A 27,168-nucleotide genomic window follows, 5' to 3' on the forward strand; every position below is an offset into this window, starting at 1 on the left:
CTCCCTCTCCCACTCCCCCTGCTTGTGTTCCCTCTCTCTCTGTGTCTCTCTCTGTCAAATAAATAAAATAAAATCTTTAAAAAAAAAATTCTTCAGCTGGATATATGAAAGGAGTACAGACCACAGGGGAATTCAAGAGATTTAACGAAGATTACAGAAAAGCTCTAAACTACCGATGTAAAAAGGAATCACATTTAACTGAACATAATGTACCCATCATGCAGCCTTCACCGCTTAAAATGAATGTTATGTGAGGATGGGGGCTGGCTCCACGACCCGCGTCCCACACTGCCCCCTCCACTCTTCTTGCTATGCCAACGAAGCATTAGCCCTCACCACCCAAAGCTAGTTCCAACGGCCTTTCAGTCCTCGGCTCCCCCATTGCGCCCACCTTACTTAACACTATTACTACTACCTTCTTTTTGAGACCCTCTTTCCAGAGCTCCTATGGTATTTCCTTCAGTTTCTACCGTTTTAACCTATCAACCTTCAATAAAATCCAAGAGAGCCTTCATTGTTTCTCTTGCCTCTAACTACCTAACTCCAAATTTCTGTTCTTGTCTCTTCCGCTTTTACCTAATCGGTCAGTTCCTCATTCACTTCAACTGCCCTGAGTGTATATATAGTTCTGGCCCCAAGTACTCGCTTGCAAATCTCTGATAGCTTGCTAGATATAGCATTTAACTCCCCTGCAGGCACCTTATTGAAGATACAAACAAAAACCATCATTCTCACCCATCAATCTGCCCCAACAACAGCCTGGTCCCAAAGGTCCCCCACCGCCACCATGACGTCTTGCTCTCGGGGCACCACTCCTGCTCGGGAGCATCATTAGCCTTCATTCCTTCACTCTCCAGGTCAGCTTGGTTACAAGCCCCTGTAGCATTTTCACATCATGACTTCTCACCTCCTAACTACTCTTCTAAAATATGGACACTCCTCATCCCAACTCCTGTTATGAGACAAACCTTCCCCCAATCCCGTCACCTCTAACTCTGCCTCCTGAGTCCCAGTGCCATTCCGGAGTGCTAACCACTTCTCAGAAATTCTCAGTTAAATGCTTCACCAGCACATCAAAGTCTCATTCCTATCTTCCATGACTTCCGACACTCGACTTGCCAACTTTGGGCGGTTTTTTTTTTCACATACATTTCTAAAGAATTTTTCTTTGCCTTCCCCTTTTCTTTACCCTGTTTTGTGATACACAACTTTACACTGAGTCTCGTCGTTATTTCCTCCACCACCTCTCTCCCCCTTATCCTTTCCAGACCTTACTATCACCTTTATTAAGAGTTCTCAGGACCCCAATCACCAGATCCTCACAAATAAGTCTCCACATCCCCGGTTTTTTTCTCTCCAACCCCTACAAGGACCATAATCAGACAAAATCAGACTTTCCCTATAAACTTTGCTCAGGTCACTCTTCACTCCAATTTCCTCTACAGATCCCCAGTGACCATCACCTACACGGTATAAATCCTTTAATTAACTTGTCATCCGAGGCCTTCCACGATCTGGGCTCAAGCAGTCAAACTTTCTACTAAGGCTGTACGTGTTACCCATGCTTCTGGATTCTGATTCAGCAAAAAAAAATCGCACTTCCATACTTTCACCTTACACCATTTGTTGAAATGCCCTTCTCCTTTCTGTTTCAGCTCTAACAATGAACTCTTACTACCACTAATATCCATGTCAAAGCCACCTCCTTCAAGCAGATGTCCATGATCTCCCCAAACACACAGAGATCACTCTCTATGTACTTAACACATTAAATAAATCACTCCTAAAAACTTTGTGTCTGTCTTATCTTCTTGTCCCTTGAGAACAAGACGTCTTAATTCATCTATGTTAATATCCAGCCTTCAGTACTAGTTACCACAGTATAAAGGGGCTAATAGAATCTAAAAGGAGACTCAGTACATTTCTATTCAACGGAAAATCCACACATTCATTTTCTGTTAAAAAAAAAACAAAACAAAAAACAAGAAAGTGTTGAATATAAAGCAAACCATTCTGAAGACTAGCCTGGATTTATTAGCACACATCCCCCTTCCTACCATGTAAACTACCCTGGGTGGCTCTAAGCAGCTGCTGATTGTAAGTGGTGAGGCACGTGAAGGCTGTCACTACTCCCCACACAGACAATTCTAGAAGGAGTTATATGATTCATGCCTCGGAAGAGCACTGAGCAAGCCAGCTGATGACGAGTGTAACTCAACCGGTGATAAAACAGATACCAGTCAAATGACTGTCACCATCCCTTAACAAGGTCACGCAGGTGAGCAGCATGACCATAAACAGGACTGAACAAGATACCTCAAGCCGAACATGCTAGTCTGGCGTCACCGCTTTTCTCACTTCCTATATACAGCCCTCAGTCTGACACGAGCTCTTTGCCTGACTTAAATTCCAAGCCAAACACCGGCTCTGCCCATGTTTTAGTTAACATTTGCTCAGGCGACAGGAGAGGTTTCTGCCTATCTGCCCAGATGGTGAAGACCTGAGAGTGGGGTGACATCTTTGATAGCTTTCAGTAGACCTGATGAACAATTCGTCTTTCACCTCATTGAGAGAAAAGGCTCGGGAGAAAAGAAAATGTGGTCTAAAAGGCTAAAAACTGATTCTTCTCTCCGTGATTTCAAAAAGCCTAAAGGAACTAGAAATAAAATTCTACACTCTGAGTATACCTGGTTTTAGAATATTGAGACAAAATTATTTTAACTACCTGAGTATGTTTTTTTTTTTTTTTTATTTTTAAAGATTTTTTTTATTTATTTATTAGAGAGCGAGTGAGAGAGAAACAGCACGAGAGAGGAGAGAGTCAGAGGGAGAAGCAGGCTCCCCGCCGAGCCAGGAGCCCGATGTGGGACTCGATCCCAGGACCCTGGGATCATGACCTGAGCCGAAGGCAGTCGCTTAACCAACTGAGCCACCCAGGCGCCCCCTGAGTATGTTTTCATAACTTAAAAAAAAAATCATAACTGGGGCACCCGGCTGACTCCATCGGTAGAACGTGTGACTCTTAATCTCAGGGTCATGAGTTTGAGCCCCACGTTGGGTGTGGAGCCTACTTAAAATTAAAAAAAAAAAAAAGTAACTAAATTCCTTAAGCTTTTTGTTTTGAAGGTCAAAACTATCTTCTTGGACTCAGCAGTGAGCTGAGATGGGAAACACAGGAATGTTTTTAAAGATAACCTGGAGGGTCAGACAGTTATCAGATTTCAACATGCCCGGGATCAGGGATGGCCTCAGACCTCCACGCTCTTTTCCTCCTTCCCCTTTGCAATGGTGAGGTCATCTTGCAGCATTCGAAAGTCTTCCTTCACTTTATGTTATTCTGTGAAAATCTTAATGTTGGCAGAAATATTTTTATTTGTCAAAGTATGCATTTCCATATGAATCTGATTGGCAAAGTACGATGTGCCAACAGTTATATTCAAGGAGTAGCTTTTTTTGTTTTTTAAGATTTATTCCTCCCTTTTCATTTTAACTCTTATTCTCCAAAAGAATTCCGTTATTTAACTTAATTTGCCCAAGACAGTAAGTCCAGAAAGCAAATTTCCCATACAAAAAGATTTGTTTATCTACTTTTCATAAAATCAGCTAGATTTTTGAGAACGGCCAAATTCCCTAACAATTCATTTTTTTTTAAGATTTTATTTATTTATTTGACAGAGAGAGACACAGCTAGAGAGGGAACACAAGCAGGGGGAGTGGGAGAGGGAGAAGCAGGCTCCGCCGAGCAGGGAGCCCGATGCAGGGCTCGATCCCAGCACCCTGGGATCCTGACCTGAGCCGAAGGCAGACGCTTAACGACTGAGCCACCCAGGTGTCCCCTAGCAATTCATTAATCTATGTCTCTGGCAACACTCTCTTCTCTCTGGTCCTTAAAGTGGGTGTTGGTCCTTTGCTTTCCTTTTTATTATCTCTCCATTGCCTTTAATGAAATGCCAGTATCATAAATTCCGGAATCCATGCCTCTCACTCTGACCCCTCTTCTAAGGTCTACTCCAGCATTTCCAATAACCCTCGTGTGGATCCACGTGGATCCCGTCATCCCTTCAGGCTTAACACTTCATCTTCTTCCTTACTAAACCAGATCTTCCTCTTGGCTCCCTTTTATCTCTTAAAAAAGTTATTCTCCCACCCAAACCACATGGTTCGAGACATCAGAGAACCCTGGGAAGAAACATCCTTGGGAATCCCTGCTTATTTATTTCAGAGGGGGCGGAGTCCAGCCTGCCTTGAGACAGCACCATGGTTCTGCGCATCCACGTCCCCTCCCTGACATGCCTCTGATGAGCACAGTTCCTATTTAACCACCTGTTCCTATCCTTTGGCCGAGGCACCTGGCCTGGAGACTTAACGCAGCCCAAACGCTCACCTCGGGGCTCTGAAGTCCGTTGGTGCCCACGCTGCCGTCTTGACGCCGGCCCATGGAGGCTGGCAGCACCCCCAGCCGATGTGACCCACGTGACCACATGCCTGTGAGCCCCTGTAGATTGTGGGCTACAATTCTTGCCTCTACATTCACTTCTCAGGCACACACTTGTCCTAAAATGGGCATTCCCCCAGCAAAGAAAGCCTGGCTTTACTGAAAGCGCATTCACTTCAAATGTTTTTAATGACCCAAGGAGGGGGGGAAATGCTTTTGTGATGACATTAAGTTAAGAGACACCAGAAAAGCATTTAAAATGCTGAAGTTTTATCTACTCCCCACTTTTGGAGATCTTCCCTCAACTCAGAGCTCCCGAACAACTTTAGAAAAGGACTTCCTGGGCTTGAACCCCCAACTTCTGCAGCTCTGGGTTTTGTAACCTGAGGCTTACGACTGCCCTTGGTGTTTCCATCTTCTTTTCTGAAAATAAAAATAGTCCCTCGCACACTGTAGTGTCGCGAGTCTGACTTGAGACGGCATAAGTAAAACCTCTGAGACAGCACCCAGGACAGAGTGCGGCCCTGCACATACCAATGAATAGGCTCTCTCAATTCTCGTATCCCGTCTGGACAGTTTGCAGGTACTCTCTTAAAAAGTTGGTTACATACATACACGGATGAATACCCAATTCCTCTTTCTTCCTTGAGTGACTCCAGCCCCGTTGCTGCCTTTGGCTCTCATCTCCTCCTGTTCTTCCTTCTTCGGCTCATTTTCATTTCGTCTGCCCACTTGATTATACTTGCTTTGGAGGCAGAGACCACCTCCGAGACACCTCGGTCACCTCCCAGGCGAGTGCAATTAATGCATACTGTTTGATTAAGAACACATCTTTTTTCAGACTTTTCGCTTCTTTCCCTTTCTTCTGGTCCCTTTCCGACTGCCACTGAAGTTCGGGCAGGAGCTAAAGATGGAATGTAGCAAGAGGAAAGCAGAAGCAATCCCGATCCCCGCCATGCATCGGCCCTTCCATATGGCCATCACCTTACAGTCTTTTAATTGCAAAACTGCTTTCCACAAAGACTTAAAAGTTTTTTGTTCCTAGACTATTAAAAAGCCTTTCTCCAATGCTTTAAAAGAATGCGACAGATGCTTTATTCTGACACTTTGAGGTGATTCAGCACAGTGCTTGGGATTCTACTTTGCTTTATAAATGGAAATTCATCGAACATATTCTGCACAGCAGTTAGGAGTAACGCTGGCCCAGAAAGAAAAGAAACCCAGCTTCCAAACGTCAGGACGCCTCTGAGAAGGGAAACGCCTGTTAACTACGACTTAGTCTACGATATGATTTGGAGAAACTTTAATGTACGATGACCCGCCTAGTTCCTGGAGGTGCCTCCTGACATTGTGCCAATGACACCACTCATCTTAGAACAGCTGTATCTTCCCCCAAGTGAGCCCTGTAACTACTCTTCATGCTTTGGAGCCATATACCTTCAGCGTGGAGGAATCTGATGCACTCTGAGGGGTGTGTGTGCTTCCTCTATTTTCCTAATAGCAGCCTAAATAATCTGAAGGAGAATGACAAAACCACACTTTCCTGGGGCAAATTCATCTGGTTCTTGGAAAGCAAGTATTTTGACAACAGTTCCAACATAAATCACTGACACAAGGTTGCAGGAATTGTCAGAAGTGACAAAAGGGCTCACAACGACATCTCCGAAGTAGTAAAGCCCTGTGTATCACGTTAATTTTAAAAACTGAAAGAAGATAGGCTATGCCACCCTTTCCTTGAAAAACGAGGATTCGTTTCAAAAATGGTTTCCTTATAATGACTTGTTTCAAGCTTCATGAAACTAATTAAATATCACATTTTGGCCATATAAAGTACAATCTTTGTGTCATAAAAATTACTGGACTGCGGAGGTGAGCAAAGACATAAACAATTAGCACTCTTATGTGTTAGTGGGTTAGAGACAAGTGATAAAACCTTTCTCTTTTAGGTATTCTGATATACTTCTCAGCAGACACTGTATTTCTCTTCAATTGTAAGGGAAACTGCAATTTTAGAAAGTGACAAAAATATAAAAAATGAACAATGCAAAAATGAAGCACTACTCATATCAATTATCTTCTGTGATTCTCCTTCCTAGTCCTTGACTATTTTATATTGTCCTAATATCAATGTTGGTAGAGATACGAGAAACAAATTTTTTCCCCAAATTTCAGTATCTTAGGCAGCAACAACAATCAATTTCTCAATTCCTATATACCTCTCAACCTACCTAATAACAGTCCTCTCCAAGAAGTTTGCCCAGATGACTCCCCACTGGCTGGCACGACATGTTACTCCACCACACATTTGCAACCAAGTATTCTCTATGTGAAAATGAGGGACTCACACTGCAAACCAAGTCAGGTCTTATGGTCCGCCTACCTTCACTCATGTGAAATAGTCTACTTATTTGTGTCAAGTACATATGTGGAAGGTGGATAGTATTTATGTGCATGGTTTAAAATCTAAAAGGCAGGGGCGCCTGGGTGGCTCAGTCAGTTAAGCGTCTGCCTTCGGCTCAGGTCATGATCCCAGAGTCCTGGGATGGAGCCCCACATCAGGCTTCCGGCTCAGCAGGGACCATGCTTCTCCCTTTCCCTCAGCTGCTCCCCCTGCTTGTGCTCTGTCTCTCTCTCTCTCTCTCTGTCAAATAAATAAATAAAACCTTTAAAAAAAATAGAATTATAGGGGCACCTGGGTGGCTCAGTCGTTAAGCGTCTGCCTTCAGCTCAGGTCATGATCCCAGGGTCCTGGGATCGAGCCCCACATCGGGCTCCCTGCTCAGCGGGAAGCCTGCTTCTCCCTCTGCCTCTGCCACTTCCCCTGCTTGTGTTCATTCTCGTTTTCTCTCTCTAATAAATATAATCTTTAATAAATAAATAACATTTAAAAGGCAGACAGGCTCAGTAAGATAAACAGAAATGACTGTCAACCCGAGTGGGTAGGGTATTATCAGACCAGGTGAGGACATATAAGAAAGCCAGATAAAGCTCTGAAGGCAAAGTAAGGTTCAGGTTCAATTTAAACACAGGATTATGAAGGTTTATCAACTACAAAGAAACTGAGATTGGATATAAGACAGCAGGCAAAAGCACACTGAGAGGAACTGGTGGTAAAGGGAGTTTTAAGAAGTGAGTTTACTTTTTCAGTTTTTCCCCCCTTTTACTTCTTGACTCTCTTCGCTATGTAGTGGGTTTCCTTCTTCGTGAGTGGATGCACTAATGCCAATTCGTCCTTCCTTTTTGAATGGTAATGGATGTGCTAAGACATCTGCCAGCAAGCTGTGCAAGGACATGGGCTTCCAATTCTCAAAGATATGTCCCAGAAATGGGACAATGATAATCTAAGGCTGAACCATAGCCGTGAAGAGTTAATAAAACAGGCTCTTCTGGAACTGTCTGGAATATGCAAACAAGGGCCACAACCTCACACACTTTCTAAAACTCCCCTACCTTTGACATATCACCAACCCAGACTTCTATTATCTATCATCATTTGGCCAGCCTTTCTGATACTAATGATAGTAATAGTAGCTACTTATTGAACGACTACCATATTTCCCCTACAAGATGTTATTACAAAGTCTATTTCACAAAAGAGAAAACTGTATGAGGATCTTGAGATATTAGGTAGCTGCTCAAAACTGCAAAGCATATGGAACAAAGCCAGAATTTGAATCAGACCTATATAATTCCAGAAGCCTTGCTCTTTAACTCCAGCCCACATCTGGAGTCCTGGCCACTGTGAACAACAAGCCCAAGTGCCCAGAACTAACACCCAAGGGGAAGGGTGCTGGAATTATGGACATCCTGGCGCACAGTGAGTTCACGATAAATATGATTTAAGGAATGATGTTTTAGCATTACCATGAGAATAGTAGATGACCCTGCATCAGGCATTATCCACATAAATTATGATGAAATCCTAAGTTAACACTGAACCCTTTTTTTAAGATTTTTTATTTATTTATTTGAGAGAGAGAGAGGCATGAGCAGGGGGGAGGAGCAGAGGGAGAGAGAGAGGAGAGAGAGAAGCAGTTTCCCCGCTGAGCAGGGAGCCCAACGAGGGGCTGGATCCCAGGACCCTGAGATCATGACCTGAGCCGAAGGCAGACGCTTAACTGACTGAGCCACCCAGGCGCCCCAACACTAAGCTTTTTTTAAAAAAGATTTATTTATTTGAGAGAGAGAAAGAGCATGTGTGCACTCGTGTGCACATGGGGAAAGGGGCAGAGGGAGAGAATCTCAAGCAGACTCTCTGCTGAGCACAGAGCCTGGTGCAGGGCTCGATCTCACCACCCTTGAGATCACAACCTGAGCTGAAACCAAGAGTCGGATGCTCAACCCACTGAGACCCAACCCTGAGACTTTTCATATCCAGTAGAAGAATTCTTTGTGCTTAGGTCCCCTTCTCACCTTGGGCTCAAATCCACACCCTCATTTCTCACTTCACGGTAGTCCCCTTGTGTCTCAGGCCATTTTAACTTGAGTGTGTATCCTTCCATAACCTCAAACTCAAACCTTTCCCCAAAACTCTCTTTCCCAATTTTCAACTTTTACTCATCTTCTAGTTTGCCAGAAAATAAGCTTGCAGTCATTACAGCTTCCCTGCCCTTCCTGTTATTTGTCAACTTTCTGACCCTACCAAGTCAATCTCACGGTTGACTCTCTAAACCGTCTTCTTTATTCTGCCCAAGGGTACAGAGAAGCAATTAAAAATAGATGCTCAGGGCACTTCTGGTTGAAGGTATAGTAAATGCAAAGGCATGGCTAAATGGATGTTTGTGTGGCATGTGCACAAATGGGAGAGAGGGAACAAAGAAGAAGCCAGAGGCAAGAGATGTCTACGTCCTGAAAACAACTCTTGATGATTTGGACCCTTCACGAATTTTTAAGCAGGAAAGTGACATAATCAAATGTGCATTTTCTAATGATAGTGATTGCCCTGGAGGGGCCAGTTAGGTGGACAAATTGGCCAGTGTACTGAAACCCAAAGAAAATCTGAAAGGAGGTATAGCCATACAGAAACCTGCCTTATTCTCCTGAACCCATCTGTAAGGTTCTGGACTGTGAGTCCACCTAAATATCTTTCCACTAGTGTTTTCTATTGTGAGAGCTGCCACCACCATTTGCCCAGCTAGTCCCACAAGAAATGTCGAAATCATCTTCAACGTTCCCCCTCTCCCTTACCCCCCTGCATACAATCAATCATCAATTTCCTGTTAATTTAATCTTCTTTCTATCTCCCATCATTATCGTAAGCCATGGCATATCACTTCTTGCCCGGACTACTGCGAGGACTGTCTAATTAATCTCTTATTTCATTTTATCTCTCATAAAACATAAAGACAGCAAACATATTTCTCCCCTCAGCCGAGATTTCAGTTTAATTGAGCAAAAATGAACTCTAGCGTTCTGCTTTTCCTTCTGAAAATGAATTGCAGATTTTAGGCTGCTTTCTAGGTAGACTTCAGCAGAGAAATCTTCTAAAAGTACAAATCATACCATGTCGATCCCCTGCTTATAAACCTTTCCTTTTCCTGTGGCTCTTGGACAAAGTACTAAGTCCATTCAGCTCCTCATAGTAGAGCCTCTACTCATCCTACCACCCGAATCCAGAGCCCCTGTTCTCTCCCACTGTGGAATTTCTCTTCAAGTCCAGAGAGGTAAAATATTAGCCAAGATCTCTTCACATATTGCCTCTCCACCATTCAATCCATTCTTTATTAGTAGGACTGCCAATTAGACATAGGCCGAAATCTCTTAATGCATCCTTTTAACACAACTTCGCATTCATATTTTTCATTGTTTCATCTTTTGGGCTAGGTTCTGGATGAATTCCTCATTTTCATCCTCCGAGTTATCAATTCTCTCTTTAGCTTAATCTACTGTAGGGTTACTTTGTCTATGCATTTTATTGTTTTTATGTATCTTTCATAGTTTTTTTTTTATATTTCACTTACCATATGTATATTTTCCATTTCTAAGATTTCTAATTGGTTCTTTCCCATATCCATATATTCCTCAATTTATATCTGCCTACTTTGTGCTCATAATCTCCTGCTTGTGTAGACATTGTCCTCTCTCTTTTAAAGTTCTGCCCTTTGGGGGATATCTGCCACACTTACGCTTGTTGCTCTCTCTGTTCCTCCACACTGCCCAGAGAGAACAGGGCCACCAAAGCAACAGTAACAGATGTGATGAAGAAGGACCCGAGGAGGGCCAGTTCTCAGAGGTAACTGATCGGACGGAAAAGCTGAGGGAGAGAGTAGAGCCTAGGAGGACATACGGCTTCAGCTTCAGCAAGCTGGATGTATATTCACATCTATCACTAGAAAGAGGAAAGCATGAAGATTCAGAAGCAAAACTACACAGGTTTTGGAGGAGAAGGAACAGTAAGGACAGTTTTGAATATATCGAGTTTGTGGAGCAAGGGACATATAGATGGGCAAGGCAAATGGGCTGAAAGGTAGTTGATTATACGTGTCAGGAGGTCAAGAAAGAAGTGAGACAGAAATGACCAGCATCCTATGGTGATCAGGCTGATAAATCCAAACCAATCCCCACAAACTTGTCCCAGAGTAATGACACATCCACAGCCATTTTGGTTTTTTGGTTTTTTGGTTTGTTTGCTTTAGAGGGGGGGAGGGGCAAATGGAGAGAGAGAGAACCTCAGGTAGGCTCCATGCCCAGCGCAGCCTGTGGTGGGACCGAGGTGGGGCTCGATCTGGCGACCCTGAGATCATTAGCTGAGCCCAAATCAAGAGCCGGATACTTGGAGCACCTGGGTGGCTCAGTCGGTTAAGCATCTGCCTTCAGCTCAGGTAGTGATCCTGGGGTCCCGGGATGGAGCCCTCCCACCACCGTCGGGCTCCCTGCTGAGTGGGGAGTCTGCTTGCCCCTCCCCCTCATCGTGCGTGCTCTCTCTCTCTCTTTCTGTCTCTCTCTGTCTTTCTCTCAAATAAATAAAATCTCTAAAAGAAAAAAAAAGAGCCAGACGCTTAAGCACCTGAGTCATCCAGGCGCCCCCACAATCATTTTGAAAATGGATATATCTTCTCTCAAAGCCATTTGGTTGTCTTTTGGCTATGATGGAAGGACAAAAATAAATCTTTATAAAGCCGATTAATAAAATGTACTAATATATTTAGAATGCACAATGGGAACAAGGAAAGGCATGTTCCTCTCACCACGGCCACCCCCTTGCAGAAAGATTTCCCTGCTGAAATCCACCTAGAAAGCAAACAAAAATCTGCAATTCATTTTCAGAAGGAAAAGCGGAATGCTAGAGTTCATTCTTGCTCAATTAAACTGAGCTCTTGGTTGACGGGAGAACTATGCTTGCTGTCTTTCTCTTCCAAAGCATGGCAAACTCTGAGGTTAGATAGACTCCGTCACACACAGAGAGAAAGAGCTAAAACCAGAAAGGGAAGTAGCCCGGTTCATTTTAAAGGAAGTTTAAGAAATAAATGCAATAATGCCAAAGCCAACAGGTGCAAAAATCAGATGAGGGACGACTATTCCTGTCACAATATCATTCTACCTTATTATGACATCACAAAAAGCACCAGCAGCACAGCATCACACTGGCTTTGGCGCATCTTTGTTTCGTGGAACAAAAGGAGCTCTTGCAGGTGCTGTCTGTACTCTCTGAGAGCAAGGAGAGTTGAAGAATTAGCAGGACCATTTTACTGATGAAGGTGTGAGGCACTCACTGAAGGCTGCCGTGGGAACCAGAAGGTGTTCTCAGCACAGAGCATCAGAAATCTAGAGGGCCTCACAATGGGGACTTCCCAACCTGGGTCCCAGAGCACCAGCATCACTGGGGAGCTGGATAAAAACAGGAATCCCTGGGCCTCCAACTGTACCTACAAATAATCCTCTCCGTATGTTCAGTATGTTTCATATGCGATTCCAACGCAGAACCAAGCTTGGGAACCACCGATTTAGTCCATTCGAGACACAGAAATTGGTCTATTGCCCAAGGGACATTTGGCAATGTCTAGAGACATTTTTGGCTGCTTCAAGTAGGGGAGGGAATGCTACTGGCACCTACTGGGTAAAGGCCAGGATGCAGCTTAAATCCTAAAATGCACAGGACGGCCCTCACAACTAAGAATCATCCAGTCCAAAATGTCAGCAGTGCTGAGGCTGAGAAATCCTGATATAATCCAACTGCTTGGGAAAGAACAGTCCAGGAAAATCACATGACTTTTAATTTTCGCCACACAAGGTTGGAATCTCCCATTCCAGAAATTCAGTCTCATTTTCTGGATTCTATGGAATTTTAAAATTGTTTATTGTGATAAACTACACATAACATAAAATTTCCATTTTTAAATGTACAGTTCAGTGGCATTAAGTAGATTCCTGTTGGGTGTTCTGTGTGCTATGTGATCTTAAAGCTCCGAATTCAAAACTTCTTATTTAGAGCTCAGCTGTCATTTTAGTTCACCAGGCTATCGATATTTAAATGTCATGGGAATTCTGGGTTTTCAAGCTACAGAACTGGCTTTAATGCACTTAAGGGGACATTTGTATTCTTGGTTCCAATCTTGCCTGAAACACAAAAAGCTTGTTCTCTTCTATGTACCACTCTGAAAAATTCATAATTGACTCCTAATGGTTACCATTATTAAGCAGAGTGTTGAGTGATTATCTCACTGAATCCCCACAATGCCAGGAAGGATGCATGAATATTGCCAAATTCTTCCTTACAAAGCAGGAGGCTTGTCCCCAGTCACACAGCTCTTAAGTGACAGCCCAGACTTTGAGTCCATATGTGTCTACCCCCAGTTCATGCTTGTAAGCACCAACCAAACCACCTCTAAGCAGTGTCCAGCCTCAAAAGGACATCTCGCTTCAGGTGGGCTCCTTCTGTAGTAACCCAGGTCACTTGCCACATTTTCCCTAATTTTTTAAAAAAATACCGTCTTTGCTTTCAGAACACAATGCGTCCCTGGAAATCACATAATTAGCGGATGGAGCAAGCAAAATGGCAAGGATGTATGTGTCTGCTCGAATCAGACTGCTGTTAATGGTGGGGGCCGACTGGGGAGGGGGCATCAGAGATGGAGAACCTGAAAAAGAACTACCGAGCAAGGAAAAGAAATCAGACAAAGACAAATACTACACACGGTATCACTTATATGTGGAATTTTTTAAAAAATCAAACTTACAGAAACAGAGAATAGAAAAGTGGTTACCAGGGGCTGGGTTGGGGGTGGGGTGTGTGTGGAAGAAATAGGGAAAGGCTGGTAAAAAGGTACAAACTATCACCTGTAAGAAGAATAAGGCCTAATGTATAACATGGTGACTGTAGTTGATGACACTGTATTGTATAATTGAAATTTGCTAAGAGAGTAGAACTTGAACATTCTCACACACACAGACACACACACACGATAAATATGTAAAGTGATGGATGTGTTAATTAACTCGACGGGGGAGCAGACTTTCACAGTATATTTGTACATTAAGTCACTGTGATGTACACTCTAAATATCTTATAGTTTTATATGTCAATATACCTCGATAAAGCTGAAATGAAATTTTTAAAAAAAAAGAGCTACCAAACAGATTTATGGTTTAGAAGAAATTGCCTGGGTTTCAGCATCACTCAGTGCTGGATTCAAATCAGGAGCTTCCTAGCTATGTGATCTAAGGCAGATTAATGAACTTGTGAAAAATTACAGACTAGGGAGTCTACAGTCTGCCTTGTTGGGCTGTAGTAAGGGCGTGAAATCCTCCGTGCCGAGCTCATGGTCCATGCTTTCATCACTACTGCTACTGCTTTCACTATGTACAGAATGAGCAAAACCCCAACATCAAGCACAACAGTGTAAACATGCTTTATGCAAGTAATGAGCTTTAGGAAGGTCTTGGGTAAATCAAATTTATACATCTTAAATGTACTACAGAAATAAGACAGTTGAAGGAAAAATGCAGGCAGTCATTCTGTACATGCTTGCCTAAAAGCACATCATCTAGGTTTCTTTTAGGCAAATAAAATCCCCAACCATATATGGGTAGGGGGTGCTACTATAATTTTTCTGTTTGGAGGATGGAGAATATCAACGCTTTACTCTCATCCTTACTGCTCATAGTTCAAACCTAAAGCAGACACACACAGAAACAGAAATCAGTGTGAGGGATCACAGCATACAAATGTACAAAAAACACAGGCTGACCACCAGGAGCATATAATCTACTTCAAAAGACATGGGTACATTAAAAAAAAGTAACATTCTGTGCAGAATATATTAACTGAATAAAAGCTATAGGCAAAGGAAATGGTATAAGAAATCAGAAGGATGGAGAAACAACTGCATGATAACACACAAAAAAAGGTTTGAGTAGGAAGGAGGCTCTGGGCAGTGCTCAGCGAAGCCAGGATTTAAAGGAATGAAGAGCTGAACACAAGGGCAGGAGAAATCCAAGCAGGCTTCACTCTTAGAAAGAAATTGCAAGAGATGAACAAGTGCATAAATGTGCATGGACACACTTCTGAAGGGGCAGCTTCTCTAAAGCAAGATGGCACTTGAAAATTGCACACAGCACCTGCACATACCTTGAACCCTGGATAATATGAAGGGAAATCATGGAGGGGACATGAAGTCAAGTTAAACAATCTGACTCAAGTCTCAGGATCACTCAAGAATCATCTCCATGATTTTTTTTTTCAACTGTGGTATACTCTCTTCAAACAAAATCTTTCCCCAAAGCATCCAAAAATGACACAGGTCAATACAAGCTGCTGTTGCAGGAGTGACCTTGGAGAGCCCAGAAGCACACTGCATACACTCCTCACCTCACCCCTGAAGCATCCGAGAAGGATCCTTGAGAAGGATCCAGCTAAGGTTGAAAACCATACATCTCTCCCCATCATCTTTTCTGGGCCTGAACCTGAACCCAAGTTGTCTGTCTAGTGCCCAGATAATAGAGATGATCCAGACCCCTTGCCTGCCCAGATGGCCCATACTAGCTTTTCCTCAGTAGAAGTGGGCTCTATCTCCTTGTACGGACAGGATGGAGTAGATACACTTGGGGCTATAAGCAACACATCCAATCCATCCATCTTCTACATGAAATAACTTCCAAAAGTTGGTAACACCTATGAGACCACCTTTCTGCAGGTTTACGTCTGGGCAGTTTCCCCAAGCACCTGTTTGTGTTCTATTGGCAGGTGAAGGTTTATCTAGAGAATAATGGATCCATCAAACAGAAGAATTGGTGGCCCACAAGTCAGGCAGGCTGGTGACAGAGCTGGTATTACTTAGATAGAAGTTATACTTGAAGCCAAGAGAGAACATGGAATCTAGACCAAGAGGATCAGTATCAGTGTAGAGGGCTAAGCATTGAGGCTAGGACAGATTTAGAAAAAAGGAGAGACATGGAATCACGAAGGAAACTCACAAAACCTAATCAGACAAGGGGGGGAATCTCAGAACTGCAATTTAATGAAGGGAAGGGGGTGTTTCAAGAAGATAAGAATGAGCAGCTTTGCCAAGTGTAACCAAGAGAGCGAGGTCAACCAAGGCGAGTGAAGACCACTTGATTTAGCAAAGCAGAAGGCACTGCGGCCATCAGAGGGCAGCTCCGGGGAGAGGAAAGTTGTTACTCATCCTAAGGTTAAGTAGACACTGATGCCACACAGGGAGTGGCATATACTGAGAACATTTAAATCAACTTGGAACGGAAAGACAAAAAATAAATCACACACTAGCAAGAGAATTACTAGGTCGAGAGAAGGGTCTTCCAAGTTAAGAATAGAAAAGCTTATTGGTGAACAGCCAAAGAGACAGGGGTTGGGGCAGACTGAATGCCCTTGGAAAAAGCAGGACCACCTCTTCCCTGCTCTGCCGGCCATGGTGGGAAAGAGGACGGCAGGAGACAAAGGCGTCATGGGCTCCGTGGAGGCGTGCAAACACATCAGCGGAGGGGCTGTGAGACACAGGCCGGAGTGGAGGCTTTCAGGCCTTGGTGTACTCCTTGGAAAGAAAGGCATGCAGGGCAGAGGCAGGAGAAACGGGAGGCCTGAAGAGCAGGTGCAGGAACAGAACAGCTGCTGCCCAGAATGCCGGTGAATGGCCAAGAAACGGAAGACGGTATCACCGAAAAGTGCTAGGGAGCCAGTGACTATTCCACAGCACAAACTGGACAATGGCTGTGTGTCCACTTAGCATTCTCCCTTACTGCTAGATGATGGCTCCCATTTACTCTTTAGTTGTTTCTCCTTCCTAAACATTAAAAACATTAGGCAGAGAAAGAAGGAGAAAGCGAGGGAACTGTTCATGACGAAGGCCAAGTAAAAAGGAAAATGAGCACGTCTCATTTTCTTTTTTTTTTTTTAAGATTTTATTTATTTATGAGAGAGAGAGAGAGCGAGCGAGTGAGAGAGCACACCAGCAGGGGGAGGGGGTAGAGAGAGAGGGAGAAGCAGGCTCCCCGCACAGCAGAGAGCCCAATGCAGGACTCGATCCCAAGACCCTGATATCATGACCTGAGCCGAAGGCAGATGCTTAACTGAGCCACCCAGAGGCCCCAGGTCTCATTTTCTAATCGAAGGAGAACATGCTTAAACCAGCAGCAATGAGGGCTGTCTTTACGGAGTGATTACCCTGAGCCAGGCAATGTCCTACATTCTTTTCACACATTTCCTTTAATCTTCACAACGATCATGAAAGTGGAAAATCATGACGTCAGCTTTACAAAACGAAGATTCTGAGGCTCAAAGACAGTAAGTGAGGCTCTCACAGAAGCGGGGGCTCCAGGGCTCCCACCCAGGTCTCAGTGTCCTGGAGCCTGGAGGGCATCGGTTTGGCCACACCAGCTCTCAACAGACGCCCCTCGTCAGAGTGGTGTGGGCTCCTCGCTCTTGATGGAGAACTATGCTCTGCAGAAAGCAGAAACCAGAAGAGTGCGTGGGAGCCTTTCAGGCTCAGTGTGCCCCCGACAACCACCCACTGTAGCCTCAAGTGGCTCCTGAGGGTGAAAACTCAGCAACAGAGAGCAAAGGCCAAAGCAGAAGCCTCCAGCAAGAGAGCTTACACCTCCTTTGACAGCCTCATACGGTAGTGGTAGCGCAAGCTCCACTTGTAAAAAGCCCTTAGGAGCTTTTCCTACCGAGTGGAAACACAGAAATGTCTCCTCACAATTTAGAAAGAAGACAAACCAGTCTACTCATGCAGACATCCCCTTGAACCAAACGGGCATGGGTAGCACAAGGCTGAGCAGAAATGATCCCCACTCACCAGGAAGCTCCCTCTCCCAGTTACCCATTAATTAAATATCCATTTATTAAGGACAGACTGTTCTCCGGGCACTAGAGAAACAGCACTAAAAAATGAAGCCCTTTCCAGACTCCTGACTATTTCTCATGAGCCCCTGGATCACGAGGTGTGGGAGCCCGCACATCAAACTCACTTAGGGCTCATCACAAAGCAGATTAAAAGCCCCCACGCCTGGCCAACAGCATCAACATCTCTGCAGCTGGGCTGGAACTGGGCATTTTTCACAAGCTCCCTGGGTGATTCTTGGGCACACTCCAGGTCAAGTCAGACCACTGGTTTAAGTTAACACTCAGTGGCAACACAAGGTGACAAGTGGAAGAATACTCGAGGTTTTAGGAGAACACAAGACAGCGATGCCTAACCCAACTTCCAGAAATAACCTTTTAGTGAAATAGTAGCCACCCAGGGTAAAAAGGAGCAGAGTTTTCTGAACAAGGGTAACATGCCATGGGAAAGGGGCAGGGTATGTGACGCTCAATGAACATGGGAGAAGATCAGAAGAAACCCAAATGACAATCACTGCTTAAGTCCTCACTGCATGTGCAAATACATTTCTAATTCTTGTGCCAACTTCTGATGTGATCAAGAGACACCACCCGACGTCAACACAGCCGCCAGGCTCTCCCTCCAACTTCAGCAGCTGCAGGGTGATCAAGGGCTGGGATTCTAACTCTTTCTGTGAGGCAATGCCAGGAGGCCCACAGTTTGCCCAACTGTTTAAAAATACAATCTTGAGGGGCGCCTGGGTGGCTCAGTCGTTAAGCATCTGCCTTCGGCTCAGGTCATGATCCCAGGGTCCTGGGATCGAGCCCCACATTGGGCTCCCTGCTCTGCAGGAAGCCTGCTTCTCCCTCTCCCACTCCCCCTGCTTGTGTTCCCCCTCTCTCTCTCTCTCTGTGTCAAAATAAATAAAATCTTTAAAAAAAAAAAAGTACAGTCTTGAGAGTAAGGGAGGCCTGGGTTTATGTCCTGGTCTCGTGGACTGGCAAATCACTTAATTTCCATGAACTCAATATCTGCATTTGTAAAACCAGAATCATCACCAAGAGCGACACAAGGAAACATCATGTACCTCCTGATACAAGGCCCCGAGAAGGTCACAATGTCATCTCTCTGGCATTTCACCCCAAAATGCAAAATCTGGGGGGAAAGCACCAGAGAAATCCAAACTGAAGGACATCCCACAAAGCTGTCCTGTACACTATAAAATTATCAAGGTCACAAAAGATAAAGAAAGACTAAGGAAACATTCCAGATCAATAGAGACCAGAGGGACAGGACAATAAATGTAATGATACATGATCCCAGAGCGGTATCGGACTGGGGAAAACACCTATAAAGGACCTTATTGGGACAACTGATGAATCTTGACTATGGGCTATGGACTCAGAGTTAGATGATAGTTTTGAACTAATGTTCAATTTCCTGGCTTTTATAAAGAGACAATGGTTATGTAAGAGAATGATTTTGTTCTTAGGCAAGACACAACGAGTACTTAGGGGTAAAGGGGGGTGATGCCTCTAAATCACCCTTGGATGGTTCAGAAAAAAAGATATATATTAAAAAGAGAGAAAATAGAGAAAACAATAAAGCATATGAAGCAAAACATTAATAATTAAAGAAGATGGATAAAAGGTAGCCAGAAGTTCTTTGCCATTTCTCTCTTTGAAATTGTACTGAAATAAAGTTACTCCTCAAAACTATCAGGCCATGAAATAACAAGGAAAGACTGAGAAACTATCAAAGGCTGGAGGAGACCAAGGAACCATGACAACTGTATTACAGTGCGGCTGGCAATCCTGGATTAGATCCTGGAACAGAAAAAGGATATTAGTGGAAAAACTGCTGACATCCAAATAAAGTTTGAAGTTTAGTTACCTAGATCACATGCCATTGTTAATTTCTTAGTTTGGGGAAATGTACCAGTTACATTAAGATGTTAACATTAGGGAAAACTGACTGAAGGGTATATGGAAACTCTCAATAAAATCCTTGCAATTTTTCTGTAAATCTAAAATTGTTCCAAAATATAAAAGATAATTTTTAAAAAGTAACAAGACACACACACAGCAAAGGCCATCGCCAAAGGCAAGAACAGGACTACGCAAACCCTTAAGAATGTCTATCAGGAGCTGCTGTTTTACAGCAGAGGTTCCCAAACACCAGGGGCCATGGCAGAATGAAAAGGAAGTCATTTACTAAACCACTGACTTAGCATCTCTTGGCAGAGGGTCCCCAAGAACATTTCAACAAGTGCCCCAGGTGATTCTGATGAGACTCAGACTTGGGCACCAGGTATCCAACTCAGCACTTCTCAAACTTAACTACATACAGGAGTCCCCTGGGGATCTAGCTAACATGCAAATTCTGGGTCAGGAGGTCTCAGGTGGGGTCTGAGACTCTGCATTTCCAGGGAGCTCCCAGGCGAAGCCCAAGCAACTGTCCTCAGCCACACAGATGGAGAAGGCAAAGCAACAAGACAGAAGGGGCCTGGGTCCATGACACTGGAGCATCACGCCAGGGCAGGACTGCCCATGTGGGTATGAGAGGCCAACTTCTTTTTGAAGCCGTTGGTTCTCTCGGTTGTAGCCAAACCTAATCCTAACTATATTGAGTTTGCACCAAGTAGTCCCAGACATATTTTAAAATTCAACTCATATCCTCTCTCGAACAGCACATGAAAAAGGACAAACATCTGTTACCTGACACAAATGTAGATAAAACCACTGGGTGGGCTTCTCCATCTGCACGGGTTGCTTCTAGAGCTTCACAAAAACAACCTCAGAGAGCAGTTAAAATGACTATGATGAGCTGGACTGATGACAACTTTTTTTACCACAATCCTAAAATTTTACCCTTTCTCACATTCACCCTCAAGCTCAACTAGTTCTGATTTGACCTTTATAATTTATTTTGAGTCTTTTGGATCCACACAATGCCATACAACTCTTGCAGTATTCTTCAACCAGATAATAAAATCTGACCGGGGGCAAAAAAGTATAGATCATAATCATAAAATAGTATTGAGAACATAAATAAAAACTGGAGTTGCCATGGTACCCTAATTTTGAAAATGTCGAAAGCCATCTAGAATCCTATGTTATTTGCTTTATGAAACCCAAAGTGTACATTAAGTCTCAACCTTTTTTTTTTTTTTCCCTTAAATCATCTGCTCTGGAATGACATAAGTAACCTTCCTGAGATAACCTGTAATCAAATCCAATCAAAGCTACACCAAAACACTGTCAAGATTCAAGCTAAAGGATGCCTTTAAAGGTAAGGCCATTTAAAACATCTTCTGGATTTTTTTTTTAATTTTTTAAAGATTTTTAAAATTTATTTGAAAGAGAGAGAGAGCACAAGCAGTGGGAGCGGCAGGCAGAGGGAGAGGGAGAGGCAGGCTCACCAAGCAGGGAGCCTGATGCGGGGCTCAATCCCAGGACCTTCGGGATGATGACCTGAGCCGAAGGCAGACGCTTAACTGACTGAGCCACCCAGGCCCCCCTGGATATATTTTCATTCAGTAAATATCCATGGAGATTTATTACATGCCAGACAATACACAAGACACACAGTGCATTTTACACTAATAACAAAATTATAATTGGCTGGGATGCAAGACTGAGTCCTTCTATACCAAAATAATAATCTCATTATTAAGCTGTTAATATAATGCACTTGTTGGCTTCTGCAAAGATCGAAGGGGAAAGTGAGTCAAAAAATTAAGTTTTGTATTGCCTATAATAAAACAATCTGCACATATTCATGAGCCCCTGCCAGGCAGGGCTGGGACAGCCTCCACTGTGTCCACTGCCCAGAACCCTGTCCACTAGGCCCTCCCGCCTCTCTCACAGCCTCAGACACAAACCCTGTATTGACGCAATCCAAGCCGACGTTGAACGAGTATAAAAACCCCATCCATCGCCACTGTATGTGGTACAGAAATCAAACTACACTGCAACTATTATTGCACAGATTTTTCAACACAGCCGGGTGGGGGGTTGGAGAGCTATCCAAAGTCTGTGAAAATGCCAAAACAGAAAGAAGACTGAAGATAACCCCCACGCTGCTGCCGGCATTACTGACCTGATCGATTTCCATGAGTTTGGGGTAGGCGCCCGGCCATTCTATGGCCACCTTGACGATGTCCGCGGGCGGAGGCATGGTAAACCCCGACAGTCCGAAGCTGGTAGAAGCGGGATCCTACGGTGCAGACGGCCGCACGTGTCTACACCTAATGAGGAATGACAAAAAGAAAGAAAAGTTGCTCGGTGCCGATGCAGGGCGAATTCTGCTTCATCACTTCCTGTTTTCACTGGTGGTTTTAGGTATGAGAAACGGCTCTGGGTGCAGAACACAGGGCACCAACTGCACCACCAGCCGCTCCCGAGGAGAGAAGACAGATGAGGGGAAGGTGCCGCCGCCCTGGAGTCAAAGCCTCCAGCAGACGCGGCCCCGTCGAGGGATGGTGTGTCCCTTACCACCGGCTTCGGCTCCACACGGTGCCCAGGGTCGGAATGAGCCGGGCTCACTCTGTCCTGAGACACATGTAAACTTCTCGCGCTCAACAGTCTCCGGAAGAACAGATTGCCCAGGAAGTCATGGTCAGGAAGCAGCATTTCTTTAAAGTGTTTTCTGTGTGTCACAAATAGAGCTCCGCGCTATAGCAACCAGGATATCGTGAGGAAGGAGAAATGCCCCGAGGTTCGCACACATGCACACGCACGCTCCCTCCCCAAGGCCACAGTTCACACACGGTGCCTTCGGGGCGGGGGAGCCCATTGACTGATGCGGATGGTGCGGCATTCAGAACGGACCTTGAATTAATTGTGTTGCTTTCACAAAGGAAGATCATCCTCCGCCGCCTCTCCCAGATGAGCCCGTGCGTGTCTCTAGGATGACTTTTTTAACTTAGTATTTTTGAACGGGTGAGACATTTCATGTGATTCAAAACTTAAAGGTGTGTGTGAAAATATAGCGTAGAATCTCCCTCCTCCTAAAGTTACACATCCACCCGTTGTCCACTTTTACCCCTATTTCTCCATCTATCCCATTCTTGTGTGCCCCTCCAGAATGGCTTCATGTATATAAGGCAAACGCAAAAATATATTACATTTCCCCCTTTCTTTAGAAAAACGGAGGTGGCATGCCATACCCTTTTTTTTTTCCATTTTGTGTATTTATATATTAATGCAAATAAAGCATCCTGGCTCCTTTTACAGCTGCATAGTTGTTCTCTATATGGGAACATCCCATCTGATGAGCTTGTTCTCTGTCACCTGGGCCCTCAGGTGATTTCCTACTTTCGGCTATTGTCAATGAGGCTGTGGTGAAGAGCCTTATGCTCGCATCATTTTGCACATGGGCAGGTATATCCTTACCATAGATGCACAGAAGTGAAATCGGTGGGTCAAAGGACACAGGCAGTTTTATTTTATTCTGTGTTTTTAAAGACCTATTTATGGATTTGAGGGGAGGGGCAGAGGGAGACAGAGACTCTTAAGCAGACTCCGCATTGAGGGCAGAGCCCAACTCTGGGCTTGATCTCACAACCCATGAGATCATGACCTGAGCCAAAACCAAGAGTCCGCTGCTTAACTGACTCAGCCACACAGGTGTCCCGATCATATGCAATTTTAAATTTTGATAGCCATTTCCAGACATCGCTCCATAGGCATTGCACCAATCTACACTCCCTCCAGTAATGGATGAGGCTGCCTATCTCCACACAGCCTCACCAACAGACTGAACATTTGCACACTGGATGCCCTGAAGAAATATATCACATGTACTTTTTTTTTTTAAGATTTTGTTTATTTATTTGAGAGAGTGAGAGAGAACATGAGAGGGGAAAGGGTCAGAGGGAGAAGCAGACTCCCCGCTGAGCAGGGAGCCCGATGCGGGACTCAATCCTGGGGCTCCAGGATCATGACCTGAGCCGAAGGCAGTCGCTTAACCAACTGAGCCACCCAGGCATCCCAAAAGGCAGTCACGTGTACTTTTAATGTGTACTTAATATGTATTTCTCTTATTGTGAATGAGGTTGAACGTAAGGAGGCAAAGTCCCATGTCCACTTTCCTGTGAACCGTCCAAATCTTTTGTCCCTTTTCTATTGGGTTCTTGGTCCTTTCTTTTCAGAAATTGATCTGTGTATGCAGATTTTGATCAAACACATGCCTTTGGCTCTTTATCAGACCAGAGTAGGCCTTGTCAGTTACTATCCCCATCTCAGTGATAGCTGGACATCACTGAGATGATGAAGATAGCAGACTTACTAATGGCCACCCGGACAGCACTGGCAGTTAGAGAAATAACTAACTCCACCGAGCTGACAAGTACCAGAAATGAACCCAAACAAAACTGCTGCTCCTTTGGCCAAGGATGATGAGGGAAGCCTGCTGGGAGGCTAATCAGTGCTAACCGGCAAAAGCAAATCTACAAAGCAGTGGTTCACTCATTCAACAAACAATTATTGAGCCCCACTATTCTGTGCCAGGCCTGTTCTCAGTGCTGGGGATACAGCAGCAAATCTAGATGTTAGACAGCTCAAGGGATACAGAGCAAAATGCAGCAGGGAAGGAGCATCTGAAGGGTGTGAACGTATCTGCGTGAGAGGGGCCGAAGTACAATGGTAAATAGGTAAATCTGGGAAAGCTCCACTGAGAAGGCAGCATTTGAGCAGAGGCTCGTGAGATGTGAGGATGTGAGCCAGGAGGACATCTGGAGAAATTATGTTGAAGGCCAAGGAAACGGCCAGTGCAAAGGCCCTGAGGCAGAAGCAGGCCTGGCATATTCCTAAAACAGGCAAGTGGCTGAAACCAAATAAGGGCAAAAGTAGTTCCAATAGCAGTTGGGTCATAACTTGGGAGGGTCATTCACCATTCTCTTGACTCCCTAGACGCTCTTGGTTTATGACTCCTAAAGAAGAAAGTTCATGTCCCTGCTCAGAGTATAAATTGGTACAACTTTCCAGAGGTACTTTTGGCAAACTGTACCAAAAGCCTTACGATTTCGTATTCTCTAAGTTATTTTATTTTTCTAGGATATTTCCTCAAGAGATAATTATTCACTTAACTATAACAGTGACAATTGCTGTTTTGGTTATGACCCCCAAAACTTAAAAACAACTGAATATTCTACAACAGGGACTTGTTAAATAATTATGAAGTCTCATATATGCAAATACAAGTAGACGATCTGTACTGGGGTCTTCTTCTTCACAGTCTGTATGCTCTTTTATTCACTTGAGAATTCTACAGACAATGTATTATGTCTATACCACATCACTTCAATTCAGGATCCATATCAGTTATATACCCTAGAATAAGAATTAAGAAAACAGGTTCTAATGTGAAAATAGACTGTGTAAATATTAGGTAACTCTATTCAAACAAAGAACACACAATTTTGAGGGTCAAGAGAATACATAATGAAAATTAAAATGCATTTTGAACCCCTTCTTCCCTCCTCTGCACAAAATAGTCTAGAATTACACTAAAAGGGGTCATCTAACCACCCAGGAATCAACAACCAAAGGTGATTTTCTTCCCCTTTAACCAGTATTTATTTCTCAAAGACTGTTGAGACCAAACCTGTTGAACAGGTGAGAATACAATGATGTGACTCTCCCTGAGTCCCTGTGGAGAATAAGAGAGCAGCAGTGTACAAAGGAGCCATTGAGAAAGCCAAGAGGCTACGGGGAGTCCCCTGGGAATTCACTTGACAAGTCCAATTAGACCTCATCAGCGTTGCCCACAATAACAAACAGCACAGATGGGGCTCCCGTGGGGTAGAGTCAGGTGCACAATCGCTGAATGAATAATCCAGTCACATCGTTATCCTCAGAAGTCCACATTTTATCCTCTTGAATTTATATTTGCATGAGGAACCGTTAATTCTAGCTCATCAGAGCCACCAGCAGTAAAACTGAGCCTAATGTTGTCAAAATTGCCCAGTAAATATAAGGCATGTAAATCTGTGTAAACAGCCTGATATAATAATTCTTATGCAAACTAAAATTTAAGAGCCTCTAAAGGGAAGTCTCTGCAGCTGGCTAGACACTCCAACCATTCTGTCTTGTAAGGTAACTCTCAAGTCCCTGGAGGCAACTGGGAAAGGGGTGGAGAATTCTACAATGTCCCTGCTTGCCTGTTGATTGATTTACTTTATTCCCATTTTAACATGAAGATTCTACAACCTTAATATGCATGTCAAATGGCTTATTTATAGTTGAGTGAATTTAATGAGGGATGGAGGAGTCGCTTTTTATTTGGGAGTTAGTTACTCATGTCTGCGTGTCAGTTAGATGTGACTCCATAACCCTTGAGCAAGTGGAAATTTTCTTTATCACTCTGTTGAATGTCTCCTTCTTAGCCTTGGGCCACGTTTCCAAGACAACGGAGAGAAACCGTTCTTGATTCCATCTAGAAATCCGTCTGTCTCTAGACATTGTTCTTTGCCCAAAGTTCTACACGCCTCTGAGTTTGAAGCTCACCTCACTGTAGTGTCTTAAAGATCTGTTACATCTCTACATGTTTTCCAGTCTATCTGATTAGGTCTTGGGAAGAATAAAGTTCCCAAATATCCAATCTTCACCCCCCTCCAATATCCCATATAGTTTTCGCTTTCGGTCCCTGTAATGGCTTTAAACCCTTGTATCTTATTTCTAGTCTTTCTGTTACACCAGCAAACTCTATTAAGAGAGAGAGAAAAAAAAATCAGCCTAAGAGGACATTCCTATAGGAGCTGTGTAATGGAAAAACTAACACACTTGCCCTGGTGAACTGTGTGCCCCCACCATTGCACTGAAAGAGCCTGACAGATGGGCCAGTAGAAGCCAAAAGGCAGATCAATGAGAAAGAAACACCAAACAGCTGGATAAATGACTTGCTTCAACTCCTCTGTCCCTTCCTTCCTCCCCAGGAAAACTGTCCTCTGCCCCACTGGCCATCATTATCTACTGGTGACAAATTATGTAAAGATTATGGAAATAGTGGGGTTAGCGAATTTGAATAACTTCCCCCCAATATTTACACATTCCAGAGGGTGGAGGCCCCTCTCACATGATTATGGGCTACTGTGTTCCCCTGAAAATGTTGAGGTCCTAACCCCCGGTACCTAAGAATATGACTGTATTTGGAGATAAGGCCTCTAAAGAAGTAATTAAGTTAAAATGAGGTCATTAGCATGGGCTGTATTCCTATCTGACTGTCCTTATAAGAGGAGGAAATTTGGACACAGGTACAGAGGGACAACCATCTGAGGACACAGTAAGAACAAGACCATCTACAAGCCAGGGAGAGAGGCTTCAGAAGGAACCAACCCTGCCAACACGCTGATCTCAGACTTCCAGCCCCGAGAACTGGGAGACAATACGTTTCTCTTACTGAACTCTTCCAGGCCGTGGTGCTTTGTTATGGCAGCCCTAGCAAAGCAATGTAACA

The 27,168-nt window shown here is 44.0% G+C and overlaps 1 protein-coding gene across 2 annotated transcripts in view; it reads right to left on the reverse strand.

Annotated features, from left to right (window-relative positions):
* The window catches only part of ELMO1 (engulfment and cell motility 1), a 519,605-nt gene that overhangs the window by 400,947 nt on the left and 91,490 nt on the right, over nt 1-27,168 (reverse strand). For both annotated transcript variants that reach the window (XM_021699424.1, XM_044920201.1), the window contains exon 2: nt 21,811-21,958. In XM_021699424.1, the coding sequence (XP_021555099.1) occupies nt 21,811-21,888 (78 nt within the window). In that variant the 5' untranslated portion in view covers nt 21,889-21,958. The remainder of the gene's footprint in view (nt 1-21,810; nt 21,959-27,168) is intronic.

Source organism: Neomonachus schauinslandi, chromosome 12, assembly GCF_002201575.2.
Source record: "Neomonachus schauinslandi chromosome 12, ASM220157v2, whole genome shotgun sequence".
Taxonomy (NCBI): domain Eukaryota; kingdom Metazoa; phylum Chordata; class Mammalia; order Carnivora; family Phocidae; genus Neomonachus; species Neomonachus schauinslandi.